We start from the raw sequence: 23,269 nt of genomic DNA, 5'->3' as shown, positions 1-23,269 counted from the left end.
TTTGTGTGGCCCTATCTAGGCACTGTGGTGGTTGGCATCATTGGGAGCTGCTATAGCATAGAGGCTAAGAGCATCAGCCGATTGAATCAGGTTGCTGATTCAACTTTTATGTCAGCCACAAAGTCACTAGGTGGCCTTAGGCAAGCCACTCTCTCTCAGACTCAGTTTCTCATCTGCAATATGGGGATAATAATATTGGCCTACTTACTCCTAGGGTTGCCAACCTCCAGGTACTAGCTGGAGATCTCCTGCTATTACAACTGATCTCCAGGCAACAGAGATTGGACTCTATGGTATTGAAGTCCCTCCCCTCCCCAAACCCCTCCCACTTCAGGCTCCGCCCCAGACATCTCCAGGTATTTCCAAACCTGTAGCTGGCAACCCTGCCTACTCCTTATAAGGCTTTCAGAGCTGAAATGGGAGAGTTTTTAAATGACGATGAAACTGTAAGCATTCATCTGCCTCCACCCTCCTGAATAGAAATACTGGTGCTTATTGCAATCATGGTGGGAGCGGGTCAGGGTGGGAGTCTCTTTCCGTCTGTCCTTCATGCTCCAACGCTAGACACATTTGCTAGAAAGCAAGCCCCGCTATTGAACTCAGTGGGATTTATTTCCAAGCACATATGCTTAGGGATCAGGCTATTAGAACTTCATTGTCCCTGGGAATTACTGTGTGCAGTCTGCTGGGACTATGCCTTGGGAACTGTATCCTTTTAAGTATATGGTGTGAGGAGGCTGCTGCTGCTGTCTGATCTTTTAGAATGGGTTTGCTCTAAAGGGACATGGGCCTATGGCAACGAAGTAACATTCTTTAATGACTAGAGGCTAATTGTTAGGAGGTGGTTCCCCAGTGGCTCAGCGGAGTTTAAGGAAGGTTACCCCTTCCAGCTGGGAGGAGGGGGACTGGTGTGCTTGCATGTACATGCAAGAAGAAACTACAGGTAGGAGCCTGGAACAGAACAGGTGACCGAGCTATGAATAGGCTCAAGCCCCCTTGAAGGTGCAGGATCTCTCTCTCTCTCTGCATCTGCAATAAGGTAGTGGATCTGATATCTTATAGGCAAGCTTCTTCGCCTTCACTTGTGCACTATTTGTAAATATACAAAATATTGCAAAAATGCCATAAGACTAGGCAGGTGGTGATTTCCCCATAGAGTTTTGGGCAATTCCTAGAGTATCCCCTACAATGTTTGACATCACTTCTGGGTTTTGCTGGAAGTGACATTGCACATTGGCATGACATCAGTGTCCTCCTCCCCACCCCCAAAACCCTCCTGGCTGGTTGGCAGCTGGAGCTGACAATTCTACATAAGACATACTGTTCTTGGAACAGCACCGTTCTTAGAACATTGCTGGTCAGGGAAGAGGGGGAAATGTAGTAATATAAACCCTCTGAACCCTAGCCCCTTGAAATCCGAGGGTGCTTAATGAAAATGAAGAGATTACAAACTGTATAGATGCAGAGACCAGTTGATGCTTGTTTCCTCTTATTGCATTGTCCAGCGATATGCTTTATGACAGCTTTACAGCACTATGATATAGCAAGATGCTGCTTTCCAGTAAGTGCAGACAGCTGTTCTTATATATCAAGGACTCAGGAAGAGCTAGACCCAAAGACATGAATAAGGGCTGCCAGACCCCTGCTGGGGGCAGGGGATGTACTGTCTCCAGCTTTCACCCCCTTGCCACTGATCAGCTTGCTGGCAGAGGAGAAATGGCATGAAAATTGGGGGAGGGGTGCCAGCAGCATCTTGACGCACCGACTTCACTCCCTGTATCTCCAGAAGTGATGTCAGCACTGCGCTAGTGACATGGGGACACTCTAATATTAGAGTAAAACTCTATGGTTTTATGCTCTAGTATTTGATTAATTTTTTAAAAAAGCAACCAACATATAGTCAAAGTGTCACAAATCAGGAAAATCAATAACAAGCAGATAAGCAAGCCTTTAATTGTATTAAATCAATATGTGGTTTCTGAAATAAAAGAATTTCAGAATTAATTATAATTAGACTAAGAGAAATATTTATCATCTGAAGGGACAAAGCAATATCATAAAGGAATTTTTTCTTAGCTAACTTATTTCTTTTCCTTCCAGATTTTGAAACCCGCAAGTGCCCATTCTCCAGTCAAGCAGAGATCACGAGGGAAGTCCCTGTCACCTCGAAGGAGACAAGCCAGCCCTCAGAGACGAGCGTGCAGAAGAGACAAATCGTGAGTATTATCGTGCTCAGATTTGGATCAGAATTAGGGTTGCCAGGTCTTGCGCTATGGCAGAAGACCTCCCGCTGGTAACCTGTGGGTTCCCACTACCATTCCTTTGGGTGACAATAAAAATCCAATTCAATTCAAAAACCTTTAATGGCATATTTACTATTACAGTTGTGAAAACCCAGAAATGTCATCATGTTTCTTTAGGAATCACCAGAAACTCTATGATGGCCTCCAAAGTTTTCAAACCATATTTGAGTATGCCTGGGGGTTCTCTGGAAGCTTACCACGGTCTCTCACAGATAAGATCAATAAGGGAGGAAAAAGCTTTCCCTGACAGACAGTGTGCCCACTCTCCATTATGAACCTTTCTCTGTTATCCAGAACCGCTGGGGATTGTGTTCTTCTAAGGCATAATCTTGGTTTACGCAAAGTGATGAGACTAGGGCTGTTGAAAAAAAATTCTGTAAAATTCGGATTTGGCAAAATTCGGCCCATTTTTATTCGGGGAATGCCAAAGTCTGAACTCCCCCGATTTGGATCAGTGGAATTTGGGACTAAGTTTGGAGTTCGCGAATAAATTCGGCCATTTAAAGTCATTAAACACACATTCGCGCCTTTCTGCGGCTCCGGGGGGGGGATGTTTGGAGGTAGAGGTCCCAAACCTTCAGTGTAGCTTGAGGGGACCCTTCTTGCAAGAACCCCCAAGTTTTGTGAAGATTGGGTCAGTGGGTCCCGAGTTATGGGGCCCGGAAGGGCCCCCCATCTGCCCATTGCAATAAAGCCATTACAAACATGGGAAGAAAAAAAGCAGAACGTAAACTCCCGCAGAGGCGAGCGGGCACAAACACACGGCAGAACAAGCAAACCCCCCTTTGGCTCCCCCCCCCACAAAAACTGCTCCCCCCCCCACACAGAGAGAATCTGCTTCCCCCCCCACACACACACACACAGGAGAAAAGGTATAGAGGAAAAAACCCAAAATCAAACTGTGTGGATGTCTTCCAGCAGGAGCAGGGAGGAGAAGTAAATCCAATCCAGTCCTATTCCAGTAAGCAGGAATCGGGATCTCTCAGAGACAGGAGCAGCAGCACCACCAAAATGGAAGGAAATGAGTTCCAGACTCAGGACGGGACGGGTGGACAGGAGTTTTTATACTCTTCTCCTGGCCATTTCAAAAGTGAGAATCCCTGTTCTGATTGGCCAGGAGAAGACCCAGCTTGGCCACCATTGGCCACGGGAGAATGCTGCTAGTTGCTTACTAACTGATGGTTATGCTGCTAATTCAGAGCCCCCCGAATTTGCCTTATTTATTCGGCGATCGCCCGAACTCGCCGAATTCGTCTCATTGTTTTCCCACCTTTTTAAAAATTCGGTTCCATTCAAACTGAAAACCGCCGAATCGGGAAAAATTCGGCTGTTTTTCAGTTTGGATGGAACCGAATCGACAGCCCTAGGTGAGGCCTAACCAACTGCCCAGGTCCCAGTATGAATTGAGTGTGTACCACAGAACATTCCACAGAATTCTTTGCAGTATGCAATAATGCCCTGACAGATGGTTGAAGACTTCCTTAGCAAATAGGTCAACGTTGACAGTGTTTCCTGAAGACAGAGTGACTGAAAACCATGATGTACTAAACTGTAGCTTTACTTATCTACATATTTAAGTGGAAATGTGACCTTACATTTAAAGATGCTTGAGTTCTTTGATTCAGTCTATACATACACCTGAAGTGGCTTAACTATCGAGCATTGCATTAAAGGTAGCGCATATGGGTATGAAGTAAAGTAATACATCCCACAGTAGATTTTGCTTTCTTGGTCTTTTTAGGAGACACCAGGATCCTATTGAACTGACTGAAAACTTCAGGTATCAAGTGACAGCATAACTTTTCTTAGTGAGAATATTCAGAGGTTTGGAAATAGTGAATTAGAAATACTTATTATCTGTCTAAACTGGGAAATGTCAGGCACATTACCTCTTTGACTTGCAAGCCTTTATTACCATAGTCCCAGATGTTTGGGAACTGGCTAGAGCTACACATTTGTGCATATTCAAAGGCAATTGATCATCATATGTTACATTCCAGGGCTACGTCTGTATACTAAAAAGAGTTTCTAGGGCCTAGGCCCCTTCTCAGAAGCCAGGCCTGCATAAGGAATGATTCACCAAGCCAAACAGTTTGCACCAGCCATGCATTGTGATCTGCAAGATACTTTGTTCTCTCAACCTCCATACTTTTTGGCAGCAAAAAGAAAAAAAAGTAGATATTTTTTCTAAAAATGATTTAGAACATGTGCACACCTGCTTGCATGTTTTCTTGTGTGTGTACAATCATCATCATCATCATCATCATCATCATCATCATCAATTCTAATTCTCAACCTGGCCATATCTGAGGATTCATAAATCCAGACAGTGGAGCTGTGTAAGACTGATCCTTTTACAAACCTGAAAAATGTCTCAGGAGTACAGAAAAATCTGAAATCTTAAAAAAAAAAAAATTGTGGGGCTTTAAAACCCCCCAAATAATAAAAAGAATGCCTGTAGCTTTAAGAACCAGATGCCCTCCGTGGCCATTGCAAGGCAACCAAAACAGTTTTGCTAGCATTCTGGTCTTGGTTTCTGTCAGTAAAAGGCAGGGGCAGGGTCCTTTCTGGGACTGTTTTGCACTTTGAGAGAGGACTCACTGGGGCAAGGCCCAGGAGCAACCTCTGGATTTGATACCACCCAACTTGCATGACTCACCCAGGCCAGGCTGCTTGCAACTGTTCAACAGCAGCCACCTCAGAAAATACCATGTGTTGTAGTGGTTAGATGTGGGAGACCCAGGTTTGAATCCTCAGTCTTCTGTGTAAACTCACTGGGTGACTTTGAGCCACTCACACACACTCAGCCTAATCTACTTCACAGGGTTGTTGTGAGGATAAAATGATGTAAGCTGCTTTGGGTCATTGTGTAAGCTCATTGTGGAGAAAGGCAGAGTTAATGAAGTAAATAAATAATAAATATAGTTGGAGATGGGAGGACAGATAAAAGTTAGTTTATTTGGTGGATGTAAAGGAGGGAAGGAAGCAGGGGGAAATGAGATTCTGCCTCCAGCAAATCTTTGTGGATCCCCCACCTTGCATATTCTAATAATGAAGTTGGCCAAATCTGAAGATACTTAAATCTGGAGACTGGAACCATACCTGTGGCTTAAAAAGAAGGATGGCCTCAGTGGCTGTTGCTAAACAACCACAAGAGGCTTGCTTTCTGTCAGTAAAAGGCAGGAAGAGTGGACGGGGCCTTTTCAGGACTGTTTTGGCCTTTGGGACTCATTGGAGCCAGGCCCCATGGCAACCACCGGGTGACATGTTACCAACCAACTTGCATGACTTACCTGCACAAATGCCAGTGTGGTATAGTGGTTAGAGATTCATACTAGGACCTCAAATTGCCATTCTGCTGTGGTAAACAACTGGGTGATCTTGGGCAAGTTCCACATTCTCTGCCTAATTTACCTCACAGGCAAGGGGAAAGGCCATTGAGAGCACCTGGATGTCTCCTGATGACTAATAGCCTGCCCCCTCCCCACCTGGCAACCCTGCCCTCTAACAGAAGGGCTGAGCCCGACCCACCCAAGCCCTGCTCAGGGTGGGAGAGGTGGCACCCGGCTAGTCTGAGGTGAGGCAGGGGAGACAGATGCCAGCCTGTCGGACCCCATATGAGAGGCCAGACGGTGGCGTTGACGACGCTTGGCTCAGTCTGCCTAAGGCAAGGCAGACACCGTCACCTGGCCAACTCCCGTGCGATGTGAGGCAGACACTGGTGCCCAGCCTGGCCAAGCCCTGTGGGAGACAAGGTGAGGGTGGCACTTGGCCCTGCTGAGCCCCTCACATGGCAAAGCAGAAGGGTGGTGGCCCAGTCCCACATGAAGTGAGGCAGAGGATGTTGCCCAGCTGTCATGAGTCAGCCTGCAGAGACCTCCTCTGACGAAGAGGAAATAGAAGCCAGAACAGAGGGACATCCTCAGGCAGAAGTCCCACAGGAGCAACCACAGGGCCTACAGCCTGCCAGAATAGAGGATCAGCCAAAGTCAGGAGATGACTCACCATGCCTGCAGCCTGCCAGCTCAAGGACTCCGGTTGGACCTGACCCCTTGCAACATGCAGTGTCTCCAGACAGAGGCCTCGCCAAGGCCACTGGAGCAGAGAAGAAAACAGGTCCATCTGGCAATGCAGCCGGCAGAGTGCTAGACTGAAGGCTTTACAGAGGAACCTCCTCAGTAGCAGTGATGAGGAAGATCAGGGCTGAAGCACCACCTGTGAACTCAGCCTAACCAGCATCAGTTGGCTCTGCTACAGCAGCAGGGGAAGGGATTTAAGCCATCAGTTCGGCTTGGCTGTTGTGCAAGCAACTTGTCACCAACCTCATGTACCGGCCTTGTTTCCCTGCTATCCTTTGGATTCCTGGTATCCTGACTTCTTGGACTGACTTTGACTAATGCCTCGGAATTCCCTTGCCTGTATTGAGATCTTGGACTTTGCCTGAACTGTGAATGACCTTGGACTATTCCCCAGACTACGCTTCCAGCTCTCGCTCCTTGCCTGCACCACGACACCAGCCCACCTGAGACCTGTATGAAGCAAAGGGCGGCGCTCTGCGTGACCTGGCTGAGCCCCATGTGACATAGGCAGATAGTGGTGAGCCCAGTCTGGCTGAGCCCAGCACAAGGCAAGACAAGACAGGGCAATGCCCAGCCTAGCCCTACACGAGGCAAGGTACAGTGGGGAGTGTGGCTGAGCCCCACACAAAGTGAGGCAGAGGGAGGCACACAGATGATCCCTGCATGAGGCAAGGTAGCCAGCGCCTGAACAAGGGAAGACAGATGGTGGCACCCGGCCAAGCCCTGCATAAGGTAGATAGGGGCACCTGGCCCAGCCAAGGCCTATGTGAGGCAAGGGAAATGTCACCCTGCATGGCTGAGCCCCACAGAAGGTGAGGGAGACTGTAGTGCCCAGCCTGGCCAAGACCCATACAAGAGCCATAGTTTTCCTGGGTAGAGGGTGCCAGAGTAGGGAAGGGCAGAAAACAAGGATGTGATAAAGCTAGATTGGTTGGTGGATGGGAAGGAGAGAAGGAGACAGGAAAGGGGGAGAGGCTATAGGGGCTTTCAAGGAGGGGAAATTGGATTTAGTGGGGGATAGGGAAATAAGACTTACTTTGCAAGTCCTTGCATGTGTACAATCATTATCATCATCTGTATACTAATAGTGGTCAGCCAAATCTGAGGATACTTAAATCCACAGACTGTAGCAGTGAATGGGCAAGACTGATCTTTCTACAAACCTGAAAAATGCCCCACATTTGCAGAAACATGTGAAATCTAACAAACATTTGGGGAGGGTTTTTTAAAAAGCCCAAAATGATAAAAAGAGTGCTTGTAGCTTTAAAAAACAGATTCCTTCAGTGGCCATTGCTAGGCAACCACAGCATTCTAGGATTGATTTCTCTCAGTGAAAGTCAGAGGGAGGTGGCAGGGCCCTTTCCAAGGCTGTTTTGGCCTTTGAGGGAGGACTCATTGTGGCCAGGCCTGGCAGCAACCTCCACAGCAACCACTGGGACACTTGATACTACCTGACTGCAACTTACCTATGTCTGGCTTCTTGCAACTGTTCAAGGAGAGAAAGAGGCAGGAGAGACTATGGGAGCTTTCAGGAAAGAAAAAGAGGAAATAGTGGGGGAGAGGGAAATGAGATGCACCTCACAAATCCTTGTGGATGCCCGTTGGTAGCTGTATATCAGGGGTGGGGAACCTTTTTCCTGCCAAGGGCCATTTGCACATTTATGACATCATTCAGGGGCCATACCAGGTGTAGATCTCCCGGTGTGGGGGGGAAGAGGCTAGGGTTGCCAGGTCTCCAGCCACCACCTGGAGGTTGGCAACCCCAGGGGAGGCCACACAGAGAAGGCCTGCAGGGCGCCCCCACTCCCCCTCCCAGGCGGAAGGGCAGCCAGCAGTGGGCCCGAGCAAACGAGGTGCCAGGGAGGCGCAGCCCACAGTCGATCTGCATGGGAGGAATGAAAACAGAGAAAGAGGAGGAGGGAGGGAGAAAGGGAGAAAGAAATGGAGAGAGAGGGAGAAAGAAAGAAAAGGACGAAGGGAGACAAAGAAAAGGACGGAGGGAGACAAAAAAAGAGACAGAAAAAGAGGGAGAAAGAGAGAGAGAGAAAGGAGAAAGAGTGACAGAAAAAGAGGAAGAAAAGAGAAAAGCCTTCCCCCCACACACATACACCCATGCACGCTGGCCCCGTGCGACCGGGCCCCAGCCTCCCCTGCCCACACACACACACACACACACACACACACACACACACACACACACACACACGGCGGCGCACAGAGCCCCGCGTGACCGGGCCCAGTCTCCATGCCCTCTCCTCCCCAGAGTCCACAAAAGGGCCCCCCTGAAGCCCAATCGGCTCCTGCATGCATGCTCTGCCGCCGGGATCCACCAGCCTCTTTCCCCCTCCCTCTCGCTGCTCAACAGCCGACAGTCGGCGAGAGGAGGTCCCCCCCCCAAAAAAAGGGCGCCGCAGCACCGCTGTAAGCCATGGCGCCAGGAACACTCTGGGAGGGCCACCCTGTGCCCCGCCTCTGCAGCAGGGCCCCGGAGCTCTCGAGGGCCACAAAAAATGTCCTCGGGGGCCGCATACGGCCCCAGGACCTGAGGTTCCCCACCCCTGCTGTATATCTACACATACTTCTGAACATACAAGCAGCAAGTTCACATATGTTTTAAAAAACGAAAACAAGAAACCAGCCCTAACATACTATGTAAAAAAGCACAAATGTCCACAGTATGTATGGCAATCGCTCTGTAAATCTGTCTCTTCAGAAGGGCTCCCCCCTTCCCCCCCTCCCTCCCCCTCCCCCGCACACAAGGGGTTCATTAGTTGTCTCTTAGAAGCTGAGTGTGTCACCAGCCCTCCCTTGCTAAATATACTTCTGTGCTTATAGCAGCAGCTGAATTAAGAACAGGGTTCTGTTTTACACAGGAATCCATCCTATAGCTGCATCACAACATACTTTGGGGCCCCTTAGTGGGAGTTCCTGACTTCATGTAGTGTCTGGATAATTATAGTTGTCAGAGGCTGCAATCCTCCACAGATGCTCTTTTCTGCCTCAGCTTGCCTTCTTCGAGGGGTATTTTAATCTCCATGTTTCTGTGGCTGTTTCCACCGTTGCTAGGGTGGCTCAAGTGTTCAAGGGGGGAGGTCTCTGTTTGACAAAGAAGTGTCAGCTGAGCAGGCCCTTCAGCGCCAGCTGCTGAGCAAACACCGGCTGCCCAGTCCCCGGCGTTTTCCCTATTTCTTTTAAATCCCTAATTAGATAGAGGCAAGTGAATTATAATTCATCCCATGGGGATCTCAGGGGCTGCAGCCCTGTGCGCAGGTAAACTTCTTAAATCCCATTGAAGTCAGTGGGATTTTAGGAGGCTACTTATGGTGAGTGCTCCAGAACATTAGTTATTAGTTCTTTGCCTAAAAAATTAGTCCTAAGACCCCTAAAATATTAACACTTTTTTGCTGCATGAGCTTCAAAAATTGCCTGGCGGAAGGTCTGTTGTCTCCTACATTCTGTTTCTGACAGTGGCAATATGATTTGTAGGAATAATATGAAATGCTCTTCTGTACATGACACATCGTCATTCACCTCCGCATGGAGCCACCACTATGGTGAAACAATTCTTAGCCGTTTTCACATGGCTGAAATAAAGGGCGACCTGATCTATGGTGATAAAGAATGCACTTTTCTTTACATGCTCAGAAGTGCTCTTTTCCCTAAAGATGCAGAATAACATTGCCAGCAGATTCCAACAAACTTACTACAACTCGGCTTTAGCATTGCAGCTGTCAACTCAAGATGGTTTTAGAGTGTGTCTTATCTGTCTCGTTATTCAGAATATCTGATCTGAAACCTGGGAGACTCCTATTGCAGTCTGCAGCTGTCATATCAGGGATGAACAACTTCAAACTGCTGAGCAGTCTGGAATGGAAAGTAAAAGTGTTTGGATAATATCCGTATATATTGTTTTCCCTAAATCTGTGCCCTTAGATTAAATTGATATTGTTCAAGACTTTCTATTCCTTGGCTCCATCATCAACCAAAAGGGAGACTGCAGCCAAGAAATCAGAAGGAAACTGAGGTTGGGAAGGGCAGCCATGAAGGAGCTAGAAAAGATTCTTAAGTGTAAGGATGTGTCACTGGCAACCAAGATCAAGTCAATTCATGCCATCGTACTCCCTATTACTATGTATCGTTTTGAAAGCTGGACAATGAAGAAAGCTGATAGGAAGAAAGTAGATTCCTTTGAAATGTGGTGTTGGAGGAGAGTGCTACGGCTACCCTGGACTGCCAAAAACAACAACAACAACAAACTAAATGGTTTATAGATCAAATCAAGCCTGAACTTACCCTAGAAGCTAAAATAACTAAATTGAGGCTATTGTAATTTGCTTACATTATGAGAAGACAAGAGTCACTGGAAAAGACAATCATGCTCGGAAAAGCTGAAGGCAGCAGGAAAAGAGGAAGACCCACCAAGAGATGGATTGACTCAATAAAGGAAGCCACAGCCCTCAATTTGAAAGACCTGAGCAAGGCTGTTAATGATAGGATGTTTTGGAGGACATTGATTCACAAGGTCACCATGAGTCAGAAGCGACTTGACAGCGCTTAACACACACACACATACCCTTAGATAGACTCGGGCTATGATGGAAGTTAAGCTTCCTTCTCAAAAACAGTCTCTTCTGTGAAAGCTTTGTCTTAAACTGTTGGTCCACATTCCTGCCAAAACACACTTGAACACAAGAAAAGCCATGCTGGATCAAACCAAGGCCCATCAAGTCCTGCAGTCTGCTCACACAATGGCCAACCAGGTGCCTCTAGGAAGCCCACAAACAAGACAACTGCAGCAACATCCTGCCTGTGTTCCACTGCACCTAATATAATAGGACTTGACATAAAAGTGGTGCAGCTAAGAATGTGGCAAGTGACTTCAACATCCTTTGCTGCTTCGTATTCAGTACAATGTCCAGACAGAGAACTTGCGCCCATAGTCCAAAACAATAAACAGCCCATCCAAAAGGAGACATCAAATAAAAACCACCTGCAGAAAAAATGGAAAAAAGCTGATTAGAATCAGTTTAATCATTTCAATCTGCTTAACTAGACCGGTTAGAATCAATTTAATCATTCCAATCTGCTTAATTAATTAAAGTAAATAAATAAATCCAATTAATCCCAAACACCCTCTGAAATAAAGCTGTTTTTGATTTGACATTTGACAGGTATGATGCTAAACAGACATGTCTAGGGAATAGGTTCCACAACCTCAGTGCTTTCAGATATAAGCAGAAAGTTGCTTTGGGATTGTTGGTCAATCCAGGCTTGGAGCTGAGGTTTAATAACAGTTGGTAATGTGGACAAGGTAATGAAGAAGCTATCTGAAAACAAATGGAGCAGCAAAGAAAATCATTACCTATCAAGGGAAGGATGTTCCTTAACAACATCAATTTAGCTGGAGGTATCTTTATTGCCTCATCAGAGTGGTAGGAAAGTTTTAGTGACTGAAGAGGAAATGGGGGTGAGACTACTCCCGGGGACACATTGGCTATTTCCTAGAAGGTGACTCATCACTCTGCCCTCATAGCAATATAAGAGCTATTCCTAATTTCTAAATAGCTATTGTCTCCAAAAAGGGAGTTCTTCACCTCAGCATTCTGGCAATTTGGGGTCATTAGTAGGTAGGCTTTCCATCTCCAGGTGGGGTCTGGAGATCTCCTACTATTTAACTTATCTCCACGCAACAGAGATCAGCTCCCCTGGAGAAAATGGCTGATTTGGAGAGTTGGTTCTATGGGTTTTTACCCCACCGAGGTCCTGCCCCTCCCCAAACCCCACCAGGCTGCACCCCCCCAAAAATCTCCAGTTGGTTCACAACCCAGAGTTGGCACCCCTGTTGGTAGGTCACTTTGTCTATTGAACTGTGTACCTCACCTACCAGAGATACTGTTTTCTGTGAGGTGACACTTTCACAATTTCATCTTGGGTTAATGGATAATGCTAGGGAAAATGGGTGTTCCCAAGAACAGCGGACTTTCCACATACTTCTGATTTTGCCCTAATGGCAGGGGCAGACTAGGATATTAAACTGGCCTAGAAGCAAGTTGGGACGAGTGGCTCCTGTGGCACTACTAGGCAGTGTTTCAGGAGCCACACTCAGCTGAGATCCAGCCAGCAGTGCCCACAATTGCAGCCAGGAGAAAGCAGCAGGTGAGCCAACATCCAGTTCTGGCATCGCTGGCCAGGTGTGAACTGAGTGGCCCTTACATTGCTGGCAGAGCTACTGTGGCTTGGCTCTGTTGGTTCCTTGCCACCAGCAGCCCTCCAGGACAGTTGCCTACCAGTAGCCCGTGTAAATTAAATGGCCAGTCTGCCCTGCTTGAAGATGTAAAATGGTAGCAAACAGAACTGCCCATATTGCTTGTTAAGAAGAAGAGTTGGTTTTTATATGCTGACTTTCTCTATCACTTAAGGAAGAATCAAACCGGCTTACGATCACCTTTCCTTCTCCTCCCCACAACAGACACCCTGTGAAGTAGGTGAGGCTGAGAGAGTGTGACTAGCCCAAGGTCACCCAGCTGGCATCATGGTTAGGAGTGGGGAAACAAATCCAGTTCACCAGATTAGCCTCAGCCGCTCATGTGGAGGAGTGGGGAATCAAGCCCAGTTCTCCAGATCAGAGTCCACTGCTCTTAACCACTATACCACGCTGTCTCTCCAGGACTATGTTTTCATGATCATGGATTTTTAATGGATGGGTTTTATGGTTTGTTCATTTTAATGATTTTTATGTCTTTAATGATTTTATTATATTTTACGTTGTGAGCTACATCAGGCAGGTCTTTAGAGAGGCAGCCTATACATCTTCTAAACAAACAATAAAAATAAATGAAGCCTGAGAAGGTTTTTTTTTTTTAATCCATGAGGAAGTTATGCCCAAAGCAAAGGAACTCAATTTACTCTTAACACTCATTATTTTTAATGAGACATCATGTAATGCAGTTTCTATTTGAGGATAGGACGGGCAGAAAATGGCTTCAAATGATCAAACAGCAATAATTTTAAAGTTGCTGTCCAATTTACTAATAACTCCTTTAATTTCAATGGGATTACTTTAGCAAAATTCATTAGAGAGGCTGCAGCCTTCAGCTCTTGTGATTTTTCAGTTAAAATAATTAACATATATAAAGGGTACTTGTCTTATGGTTTATAATTTTTTTATTGGGAGTAATAATTATAGCCAATGGACGCTAGAGATCTCCTGGAATTACTGCTGATCTCTAGATGATGAGAAAAGGGGGATGGGCTCTGTTGCACTATAACCCATGGAGGTCCCTGCCCTCCTTAGGCTCCCCCCCAAATCTCCAGGCCTTTCCCAACCCAGAGTTGGCAACCCTATACAGTGCCTCCCCCACCCTTGCCTGGGCTGTATAATTTATTTAGCAAGGTCTCGATTGGAGACTTGGCGCTCACAGTGGGGGAAGCTTTACCTTCTTACTGGCAAGCTCTGATTAGCTAATGCTTTTTGTCAGTGGTTAATGCCACAACAGGCATGATGAAGACCTTGGAGTTCTGTTCATCTTTAAAAGGTAAATTGTGGGTGCTCATGGCCCTGATTTGGACTGAGGCTGTGCGGGGAGAGGAGAGGGGGTTTAACCTTCTAGCACCCATATAAACATTTCATAAGCACAGGTAACAAAATCTGATAATTTCTGTTTTCATCTTAGTTTTTTTCTCATTTGTCTTAGGGTACAGCCGCTTGCAGTTCCACCACTAACATGGTATTGTGTTATTAATTTGAAGCATTATTTGTATTTCAGAAATATACCCAACAGTACTCTTTGATATGCTAATGAGGTCATGCTTAATGCATTTCATGCTCTTAAAGCATTAAAGTGAGTTTAGGCTGGATAGAAAATAGGTATTGCATTTATTTCGTTTTTTCTCAAAATTTCAATTATTTTCTGAAAAAGAGAGGGTAGATTTTGTTTTAAATCTTCAAATTTTCCAGATGTTTTACTTCTTTATGTAACTGTAAACCTCTAGCCAAAGCTGACTGGGGCCTTGAGAACTGGTTCTCCTACTGAAGGCTGTTACGTATGAATTATCCCAGCAACATTTCTCAGAGCTTTGCAATGCAGAACATATCCAGTTTTTACAAGCACAGTCACCCCCCTGGTGTCACCTGCCAATGCCTTTCCTGGCCTGCACTTCTTTTCCACAGTATCCATCCCCATAGCATGATAACATTATGAGATTCCAACCCAAGCATTCGCCTTGTTTTTTTAATATAGCAGCTTGGGTTCCTTGAGGTTTGGTGCCTTTAAACCTGTCAGCTAAAAGCAGAGAAAGCTGAAGATTGGATTACCTCAGTCCTCCTGTTGACAAATTAGTTGGGAATTGTTTTTGAATTGTATTCCTAACCCTTTCTTGTGCTTCAGTTTTACACAATGTTGATGGCTGTTCCTTTATTTCCAGTACAAATGTCCTAATGTACTGGCTTCTGCTTATGGCATTCTTCATTAAAATACAAACCAAATGCCACAATGAAAAGACTAGAACGCTAACACCCCAAAATATCCCAAATTACAGATATATCCTGAAATGTTCTTCATTATATGACGTGTCTGAAATGGTGTCAGGAGAGGTGGAACAAGGGCAATTTACGCTTTTAAAAATTCAGCACAGTGATTATCCTGTCTGGAAAGTTGTGTCAATTAGTGTGGAGCAAAACTGTACAGATCATCAGTAGCTGAGCTATTGTAGCATAGTGGTGGATGAGGAAGTCCTGAATTCAAATCTTAATAGCTTGATAACCTTAAGCAAGCTGCCATACCTCAACACTCCCTTGCAATGTGGAGTTAATAATATTGACTGGTATCCAACAAGATCTACTCATCTTTTCATATTTACTGCAGACTGCATTTATTTTCTGATACTTGTCAGTTGAATCACTGTTCCTGTTTTGGGAGTGTGACTTGGGGGATGCCTTTAAAAATGTGTCCGTTGCTAGAGTTCCATTCCTTAGGTTTCTCTGCTATCTGAATGAGAGCAACTATAGCTTGTTTTTGGTGCACATGAAAATAAACCCATGAGTGTAAATGCTAACGCACCATGAGTGTAAATGCTAACATTGAGCATAGACTGCCATTTTCATACCAGGTTTGTAGCGAACTGTTGTTAACTTGCTGTAAGTCAATTATATGTCTCTGATATATCTTTAACCCCCCACCCCCAAATCATTCTGTTTGCTTTTAAATTAGAACAGAATAGGCTGCTGTGGAGCACATCAGGGTGTTAACAGCAGGAAGATAAGAACCCTTGGCAACATGTGGGGTTCTTTTAAGGCCAGAGGTTGCTAAAAGTACATAACAGAGTTCCTGTTTTCACCTGTGACATGCTAGAAGATATGCAAAAGATTAGCAAAGTATGGCAGAACAACTTGTCTCTTGTCTGAGATCATGGACCCAAGAAGACTACAGCTCTGCTTATAGAAGAAGAGTTACTTTGGTTTTTATATGCCGACTTTCTCTACCATTTAAGGGAGACTCAAACTGGCTTACAATCACCTTCCCCTCCCCACAACAGACACCCTGTGAGGTAGGTGGGGCTGAGAGTGACTGGCCCAAGGTCATCCAGCTGGCTTCAAGTGTAGGAGTGGGGAAACAAATCCAGTTCACTAGATTAGCCTCCGTTGCTCATGTGGAGGAGTGGGGACTCAAACCTGGTTCTCCAGATCAGAGTCCACTGCTCCAAACCACCGCTCTTAACCACTATATCACGCTGGCTCTCCTATAGTTTTGGGCACCACAATTTAAGAAAGATGTAGACAAGCTAGAACGTGTCCAGAGGAGGGCAACAAGGATGGTGAGGGGTCTGGAGACCAAGTCCTATGAGGAAAGGTTGAAGGAGCTGGGTATGTTTAGCCTGAAGAGAAGACTGAGAGGGGAAATGATAACCATCTTCAAGTACTTGAAAGGCTGTCATAGAGAGGATGGTGCCAAGTTGTTTTCTGTTGCCCCAGGAGGTCGGACCAGAACCAACGGGTTGAAATTAAATCAAAACAGTTTCCGTCTTGACATTAGGAAGAATTTTCTAACAGAGCAGTTCCTCAGTGAAACAGGCTTCCTTGGGAGGTGGTAAACTCTCCTTCCCTGGAGGTTTTTAAGAAGAGGTTAGATGGCCATTTGTCAGCAATGCTGATTCTGTGACCTTAGGCGGATGATGTGAGGGAAGGCATCTTGGCCATCTTCTGGTCACTGGGTGTGTGTGTGGGGGAAGGTAGTTGTGAATGACCTGCATTGTGCAGGGGGTTGGACTAGATGACCCTGGTTGTCCCTTCCAACTCTATGATTCTATGATAGGCCTATAGAGACGGTCTGCCTCTTGGGTGATGACAGGCAAAGGATTTAGAACCGTGAAGACTGTTGGGAAACTGGCAACAGATGCCGGCGGTGGGCAGGACTGTTTGGCTGGAGCCAGTAACAAGCCCATCTCTCTCCACCCAGTCTCCCCAAGCAATGTTGCACGGGGGGTTCCCAGTAGAGCATGACCTTTACAGATATATGAATGCACCTGTTTTCAGTTGTTGTTTTTTGTCTTTGGTCTAATACTTTTGTTTGGTAAAGGGAGCATTATAAAGAACGAGGGAGCCCCCTGCATGTGGCTCTGTTCAGTGGGAAATTGGAAGTGTCAATCAGTTTCCAACATATGGTCTGTCTGCTATGTTAGTATAAGGCAGCTTCGTATGCGTCTGTGATCAAACACAGAATACTGGAGAAATATAAACATGTATAAAACCTATCTCCAATACTGGTATCACAACATCCTTTTTGTAGAGTAGAGCCTTTGTTTTAAATGTGTAATCTGAGTTGGGGTGTTTGTGTGTGTTTCTGTGTGAATCATGGTCAACGGAGACTTTCAGACTATGGTTTACAGGAATTTAATGGTTTCTTTCAGTTTTTGGCTCACACTGAAGTTTGACTTCCTGATTTCATGGTTATGAGACTCACCAACATTTTTCTGCCATTAGTCTTGAGACCTGGAAGTAACAACAGCCTGCAGCTGCAATAGGATTGCTAGGTCCCTCTTCTCCACTGGTGGGAGATTTTTGGGGCGGAGCCTGAGGAGGGCAGGGTTTGGGGAGGGACTGCAATGCCATAGAGTTCAATGGCCAAAGTGGCCATTTTTCTCCAGGTGATCTGATCTCCATCGGCTGGAGATCAATTGAATTAGCAGGAGATCTCCTGCTACTACCTGGCAGTTGGCAACCCTAAGCTGCAACTACTTGGAAAATGTCATTTAACAAAATTTGGTAGTATCTGAAGTTTTGCAAATCATGTGTTGTGGGTGCAGTAATAAATTGTGCTCCAGCTGATGATGGTTTTCTTCAGATCTAACAAGGAAAGTATGTTTGGGATTTTTATCTTTGATTGTAATTTGGCTGGCAGCCTCTAATGTTAGCTCCTCTCCAGCACTTCACAGATGAAAAATATGTGCTGGTAACACCCCCTGTTGTCCCCTCAAAAATCAAGGCCTGTGGATGAGCCCTTCACCATCACCTCATCATACGCTGCTGAAGGCTCTTCTTTGCCTCATGTATGTTGCATTCATATTCACTCTCACCAAGGAGATTGCAACCAGTGGATTTGCCTGTATATATTATAGAACAGGTGCAGGTGTTAACAGAAAATTGGCAATTCACAGGCTTCTATGTATAATCATAACAGGTAGGTGTTTGCCATTCTTAAGCTGCCAGCAAAGCACGCAGATGGAGCTTTTTCTGCATGCTCCATTTCATTTTTCCATCCCTGACTTGCTGTAAACTGCACAACTCTACAAGGTACCCTTAGAGCCCATTTCATGTTCAGGCAGCAGGTGTCTCGGTCTGAATCTCAGGGGACTTGGTGACCCTATTGATGCTTTAGATGTTCACCAAGAGACAAAGAGGTAAATTTTGATGTCAAATGCCTCTATAGAAAAAAGGAGTCACAGAGCTTTCACTTAGGATTGTCAGCTCCTTTCCTGATGGGAGACTCCTTCGCATTTAATAGCTGCATGAAAGGGGAACATTCACAAGATCCAGGTTTTAGAAGGTGGTTGATAATGGCCAGCATGTTTGCACGCACATAGATACACAGTGTGAGTGGTGGGGTTACTGATTCCCCATGGTTGCCTCTTATACCCTTGTAATAGTGGTAGAGTGAGTCACCTGGTTACTTTCCATGCTGTCATAGCTACTCCCCTGCACCCTGGAGCTCTGTACCGCCATAACTAAATTCGAGTCTTATGTTGGTCTCTGTTTGGTAGATAATTGAAATGTAACTGAGTGGTACGAAGTAATTAATTACGGTAGCAGAGAAAAATGAATAGGACAGGGGGGAGCTGAAAGTTGTTGTTCTTTAACTGTGTTAGGGTTGCCAACTCAGGATTGGGAAATTCCTGGAGATTTGGGGGTGGAGCCTGGGGTATAATTCCATACAGTCCACTCTCCAAAGCAGCCAAAGTGCACTTTTCAGTTTGTGTGGAAATGACTCCGGAGGAGGAATTATGAGGTACCTCAGCCAAAAGGCTGACAGACCTGTTGTGGAATAAAAGACTTCTTGGTAAGGTAGGGCTGGTCAGCCTTGGGTTCCTCAAGCAGCAAAGGTATTAAAAACGGCAGCACCTGTGGGTGGGAGATTGTGGTTTGTTGGCTTAGTTGAGGTTTGCAGGCAAGGGAGAGTGGTTTTCCTCAGTCCCCTCCCACAGCAACCATTGACTCCTTCCTCATGATGTTCCTGTGAGCCCTCTGCCCCCCAGGAGCAGTGTTTGAGGGACATTTTGGGCTGCAGCAGGAGAGGGAAGGTGGAGAAGTCATGCACTGCTGGGAGAAATCCTGTCAGTGCAGATTTTTGGAAGGATCCAAGATATATATTATTCAGCTTATGGTATTCTAGTTCCTTGTGCTTTTCAGTTGTGTCTTCAAAGCTATTCTTTGTATATATGATCATTATATGGCAGTCAAATGAAAAATACAGGGGTTTTCTGTGTCCATTGATGGATGATATTTGGTAGAAAAGTTGTCTCTTGAATAGGCTTCCCAAAAAATCCTCACAAGAAGTCAGAGTTGCTGGAGGATACTGCCTGGTTATTTTCAAAGTTGTTTTGCCAGCTGGTCTCAGTTTGTTACAAGCCAAAGTTTATACTTCTGAGATGCTTTCTTGATTTTATGATGAATTTTTAGGCTGAGTAATGATAAAGGGCAGAAAAACATACTTGTGCATGAAACCTTTGTTCCTCAGGCTAATAGGGAATGGCTGGCCAATTGTTATTCTCAAATGCCAATTGGAACCTAAAAGTGAAAAAGGACTTTTCTAGATCTAGGATTCTATGTAGTCTGTCTCACCAGCCACAGGTCATCTTTAGATTAGTTCTTGGTCTGCTTTCACATGACCAATGTACCCTTATTCATTTAGTGGGAACGACATGATGACACACGATCGCCGACCTCTACTAATACAGCCATGCAGACCTCAAGACCACAATCACTCGAATTACTGTGCTGTTCATACACCTTGGCACTTGATTGCAGCCCCTTGAGACAGTTTATGCATTAGTGGCGGCATCACAGTTCACTTGCCAACTTGGCAAGAAACCAGAGATGAACAACTTTAGCTTGTTGTTGGCAGTAGCTTAATTCGGAGCATGATTTAACTTCCACGTTCTTTTCCTGATTCTAGGCCAGCTGTAATGGACAAGAAGGTGGGTGACTTCTCTACACTGAATGAAGTAGGCTATCAGCTACGCATCTGACAGAAACAGAGGCCAAACAAGATGGCTTCCAGGGTGCTTCTTACCGCACTTTACCCTGTGATCTGTGGACATGAATGGGAAAGGGACGGGATTGCAACTATTTATGATGGACATAACGATTTTATTTAAGTTTTTGCCTAGAAACTAGAAATCCTAGAAGTTGATGGTGGTATTATTATTTTTTTAATCCATGAAGTGGAATCAAGACAAAGGGAAATTAAAAATTCTCTTCACCTCTGATAATGTTATTAATCTCTATCTAGTTAAAAGGGGTGGTAATGTGGCGTGGTTTTGTTTTGTTTGGGGTGAAATCATTGTTTCTATAATGGCTATTTTTCATTGGCTTAGAGCATTGTGCGACGTCTGTAGGATTTAGGAATGGCGACAATGAAAGTATTTGCCTCGGTATTGTTCAAAAGGTGCTGAGGGGCAGCAAGTTGCAAGTCAATGGCACAGTATGAAGGGAACTTCCCTTGTGAAAATCCCATTAGAAATTAATGGGATTTGCAAAAGTCCTGTTCATTTCAAGGGCATGCAACATGAGATATGTAGCTAGCAGACTGTATCTCGAGTCCCATATTAATGTGACATTCAGCAATAAAAAAGCAGTCGAGGTTGTGTTTTTTTTCTTCAAAGCATCAGTATTACCTCAAGAATCTTTACAATAGATATGCAAAACTGACAGTATTTTAATTTTGTAACAGATTTGTACTGTGTTCCCAGCTTTTCTGATAGCAGAGGCTTTACTGCACCCTCTCTGACCCACCCATTCCGCCTTATTCTTATGTGCATGTGTATGAAGAAACTGAAGGTGTATTATATGCAAGTGTTTTCTTAAAAGCACTGACATCTTCATGTTAGGGATACAGCAAACTGTCCACCTAAAAAAAATGTAATTAATTGACTATGCTTTTTGTTTTTATCACTGGTTTTAAAATAATTTGTCACAGACTTTTAAGCTTCACAGGTTACAGTTTTTAAGCACAAGTGGAACAATCCAGCAGCTCCAATGTGCGTATGTGAGTTCTCATGTTCGTATGGAGCTCTGCGCATTCAAATGCTGCCCTGTTATCTTTTCGAAGTTGGGGAGTGCTCTGCACGAGCAATGGGAATTTCCCATTGTGGCAGTGGGACATTCTCCAATGTAGAAAAAATGGGGACCTCTACATGTACATTTGAATATGATGTGCATGGTAACGCTCTGGATCATACCGAAGAAACAGAGACCATTGTTTTGTACAGATGAATACTGTAATAGTCAAATCGTGTGCATTGAACGTTCTTGCAAATAATGTCAGAATCTATGGGCTTCCCTTAAGAATGTACTTTTCTTCCTCTATTTGTATGCCTGTATTTTTTGGGAATGTGTTCAAAATGATCGATACTCCAAAGCGATGATGTCTTGTTATCTTATATTAAGATCAGACATCCTGCATGAAATGATGGCTAATGTGCTTGCAGAAGTAGCCCTTGTATGGATTATGGTCAAAGAAGAATAACTGAAAGGATTATTCCTTAGCCCAAGGAAACAGTAAAACCTCACTTTTGGACAAAGGAAGTCAACTTTATAACAGTAGTCTGCTCAATAGTTTGGGGGACAGCAGGCCACTGGATTCCTGTAGCTCAATGCTGATGTAACACAAGGGACTCTGAGCTATGGTTAACAAAGCAGCATTATATCTACACTGGACCTCTTGCTTTGAGTAATAGTTGGGTCTGTTGCTGTCTCCTGAGGGCCAGCAGAAGGGAGAACAGGGAAGGAGGGCTCAGGTGACTTCTGGTGAAGAGGAGATGCTGATCCATGCCCTTTTTTAGGATGCGTAGGTGTGTTCTATCAAAATACAATTTCTTATTGGAAACCTGAAAAATGAGGATTAAGGTTTTTAAAAAAGAAAAAATAAGTGTTCTGCAACCACTCAAGGCTGACATACATGTTCCTCCCTGTCACAGTTGGTTAACCTGTGGTGAAATCCAAGTAACAGTTGGATTGTTAAAAATTACCCATAATGTATGTCTAGTATATCAGAAACATTTTGAGCACAACCCATCATGAACTTCTCTTGCACTAGTTATTTTTGAAAGGAACAGGAGTTGCGCAGGAAAATGTAACACCGCATTTTGTCCTTTTCTGAAATTCCTTACATAGCCTAATAAAACTTTTTAAAGATGGGTGGTTTATTTTACTTCCCGGCATTGCGTTTTCCTTACGTATAAGCAAATCCTGTTCTGTTGCAACACAGACCTGCAATTTTTTAAACCTTTAAAAAACAACTGTGATTTCAATTACCAGGTTTCTATTTTGTTAACACTTTGTCAAAGTACTGTTCTGTTCTAGGTAAGAAACATGCATGCTTTTACTTTTCTCCTCATTTGTATGTATGTTCATGTGCAGCATGGAACTTTAATAAAATATCTTGGAAGTCTTTTTTTAATATCCATTTGCAGTTTTTTTAAGTGCTGTGATTAATGTTTGTTATAGAAAGCTAACTGGCCCCAATCCAGTGGCAGACATACACATTATACAGAATTGCAGAACTCTCTTTAAACAGCAGTCATGTGCTGTTTTACACAAGAAGGGGGAATTAATCCAGCCCTCCCAACAGCTGTTCAGCATGATTACTTCTTTTTAAACCAGGCTCTGGGCATACAAGTCCAAGAGCTGGCCTATATTATTTTATTCAACTTCTACCCCACACCTTTTCCCATCAAGCAGAGCTCAGGGTGGCTTCTAACAATTTAAAACACATCATACAAAACAACATATTCAGAATTTAAAACCAGATTCTCAATCTAACGTAACAGATAGCGCCCCTGTATCACATGTCTCTCAGCAAAAAATACAATCCCATCGTAGGAGGAGACAGCCAGTCACGGAGCGCTTACAGGCCCACAAACTAGAAGAGAAAAACCTAGGGAAGGGGGGGAAACACACGGGAGAAGGAAGATCGGAAAGTAAGACTAAGGCCAGGAAAAGAAGGGGGGGAAAGGGAGGGAAGAACAAAAAAGGGAGGGGAAAAAAGAGAAGAGGGAGGCCAACCATTCCATCTAGCCGTTGCTGTCCTCAGCCATATGAAAAAGAAAGGAACTGCAGTCATAGCACCCGTCTGCAAACACGGTCCCTCATTCAGCTAAGGATACATATGCAGA

General features: G+C 44.8%; 1 protein-coding gene across 2 annotated transcripts in view; it reads left to right on the top strand.

The window, feature by feature from the left end:
- VASH2 (vasohibin 2) overlaps window positions 1–21,027 on the top strand; it is a 51,447-nt gene extending 30,420 nt beyond the window's left edge. The window contains exons 6-7 of one of the 2 annotated variants that reach the window (XM_056852449.1): window positions 2,101–2,216; window positions 20,050–21,027. In XM_056852449.1, coding sequence (XP_056708427.1) covers window positions 2,101–2,216; window positions 20,050–20,122 — 189 coding nt within the window. In that variant the 3' untranslated portion in view covers window positions 20,123–21,027. Of the gene's footprint in view, window positions 1–2,100; window positions 2,221–20,049 lie in introns of those variants that run through there. The other variant, XM_056852450.1, reaches the window with a different exon arrangement.
- Window positions 21,028–23,269: the final 2,242 nt, after the last annotated feature.

This window comes from Euleptes europaea, chromosome 7 (genome assembly GCF_029931775.1).
Source record: "Euleptes europaea isolate rEulEur1 chromosome 7, rEulEur1.hap1, whole genome shotgun sequence".
In the NCBI taxonomy this organism is placed as follows: Eukaryota; Metazoa; Chordata; class Lepidosauria; order Squamata; family Sphaerodactylidae; genus Euleptes; species Euleptes europaea.
Note: the sequence above shows the minus strand (reverse complement) of the source record. Positions and strands in the feature narration are given on the sequence as shown.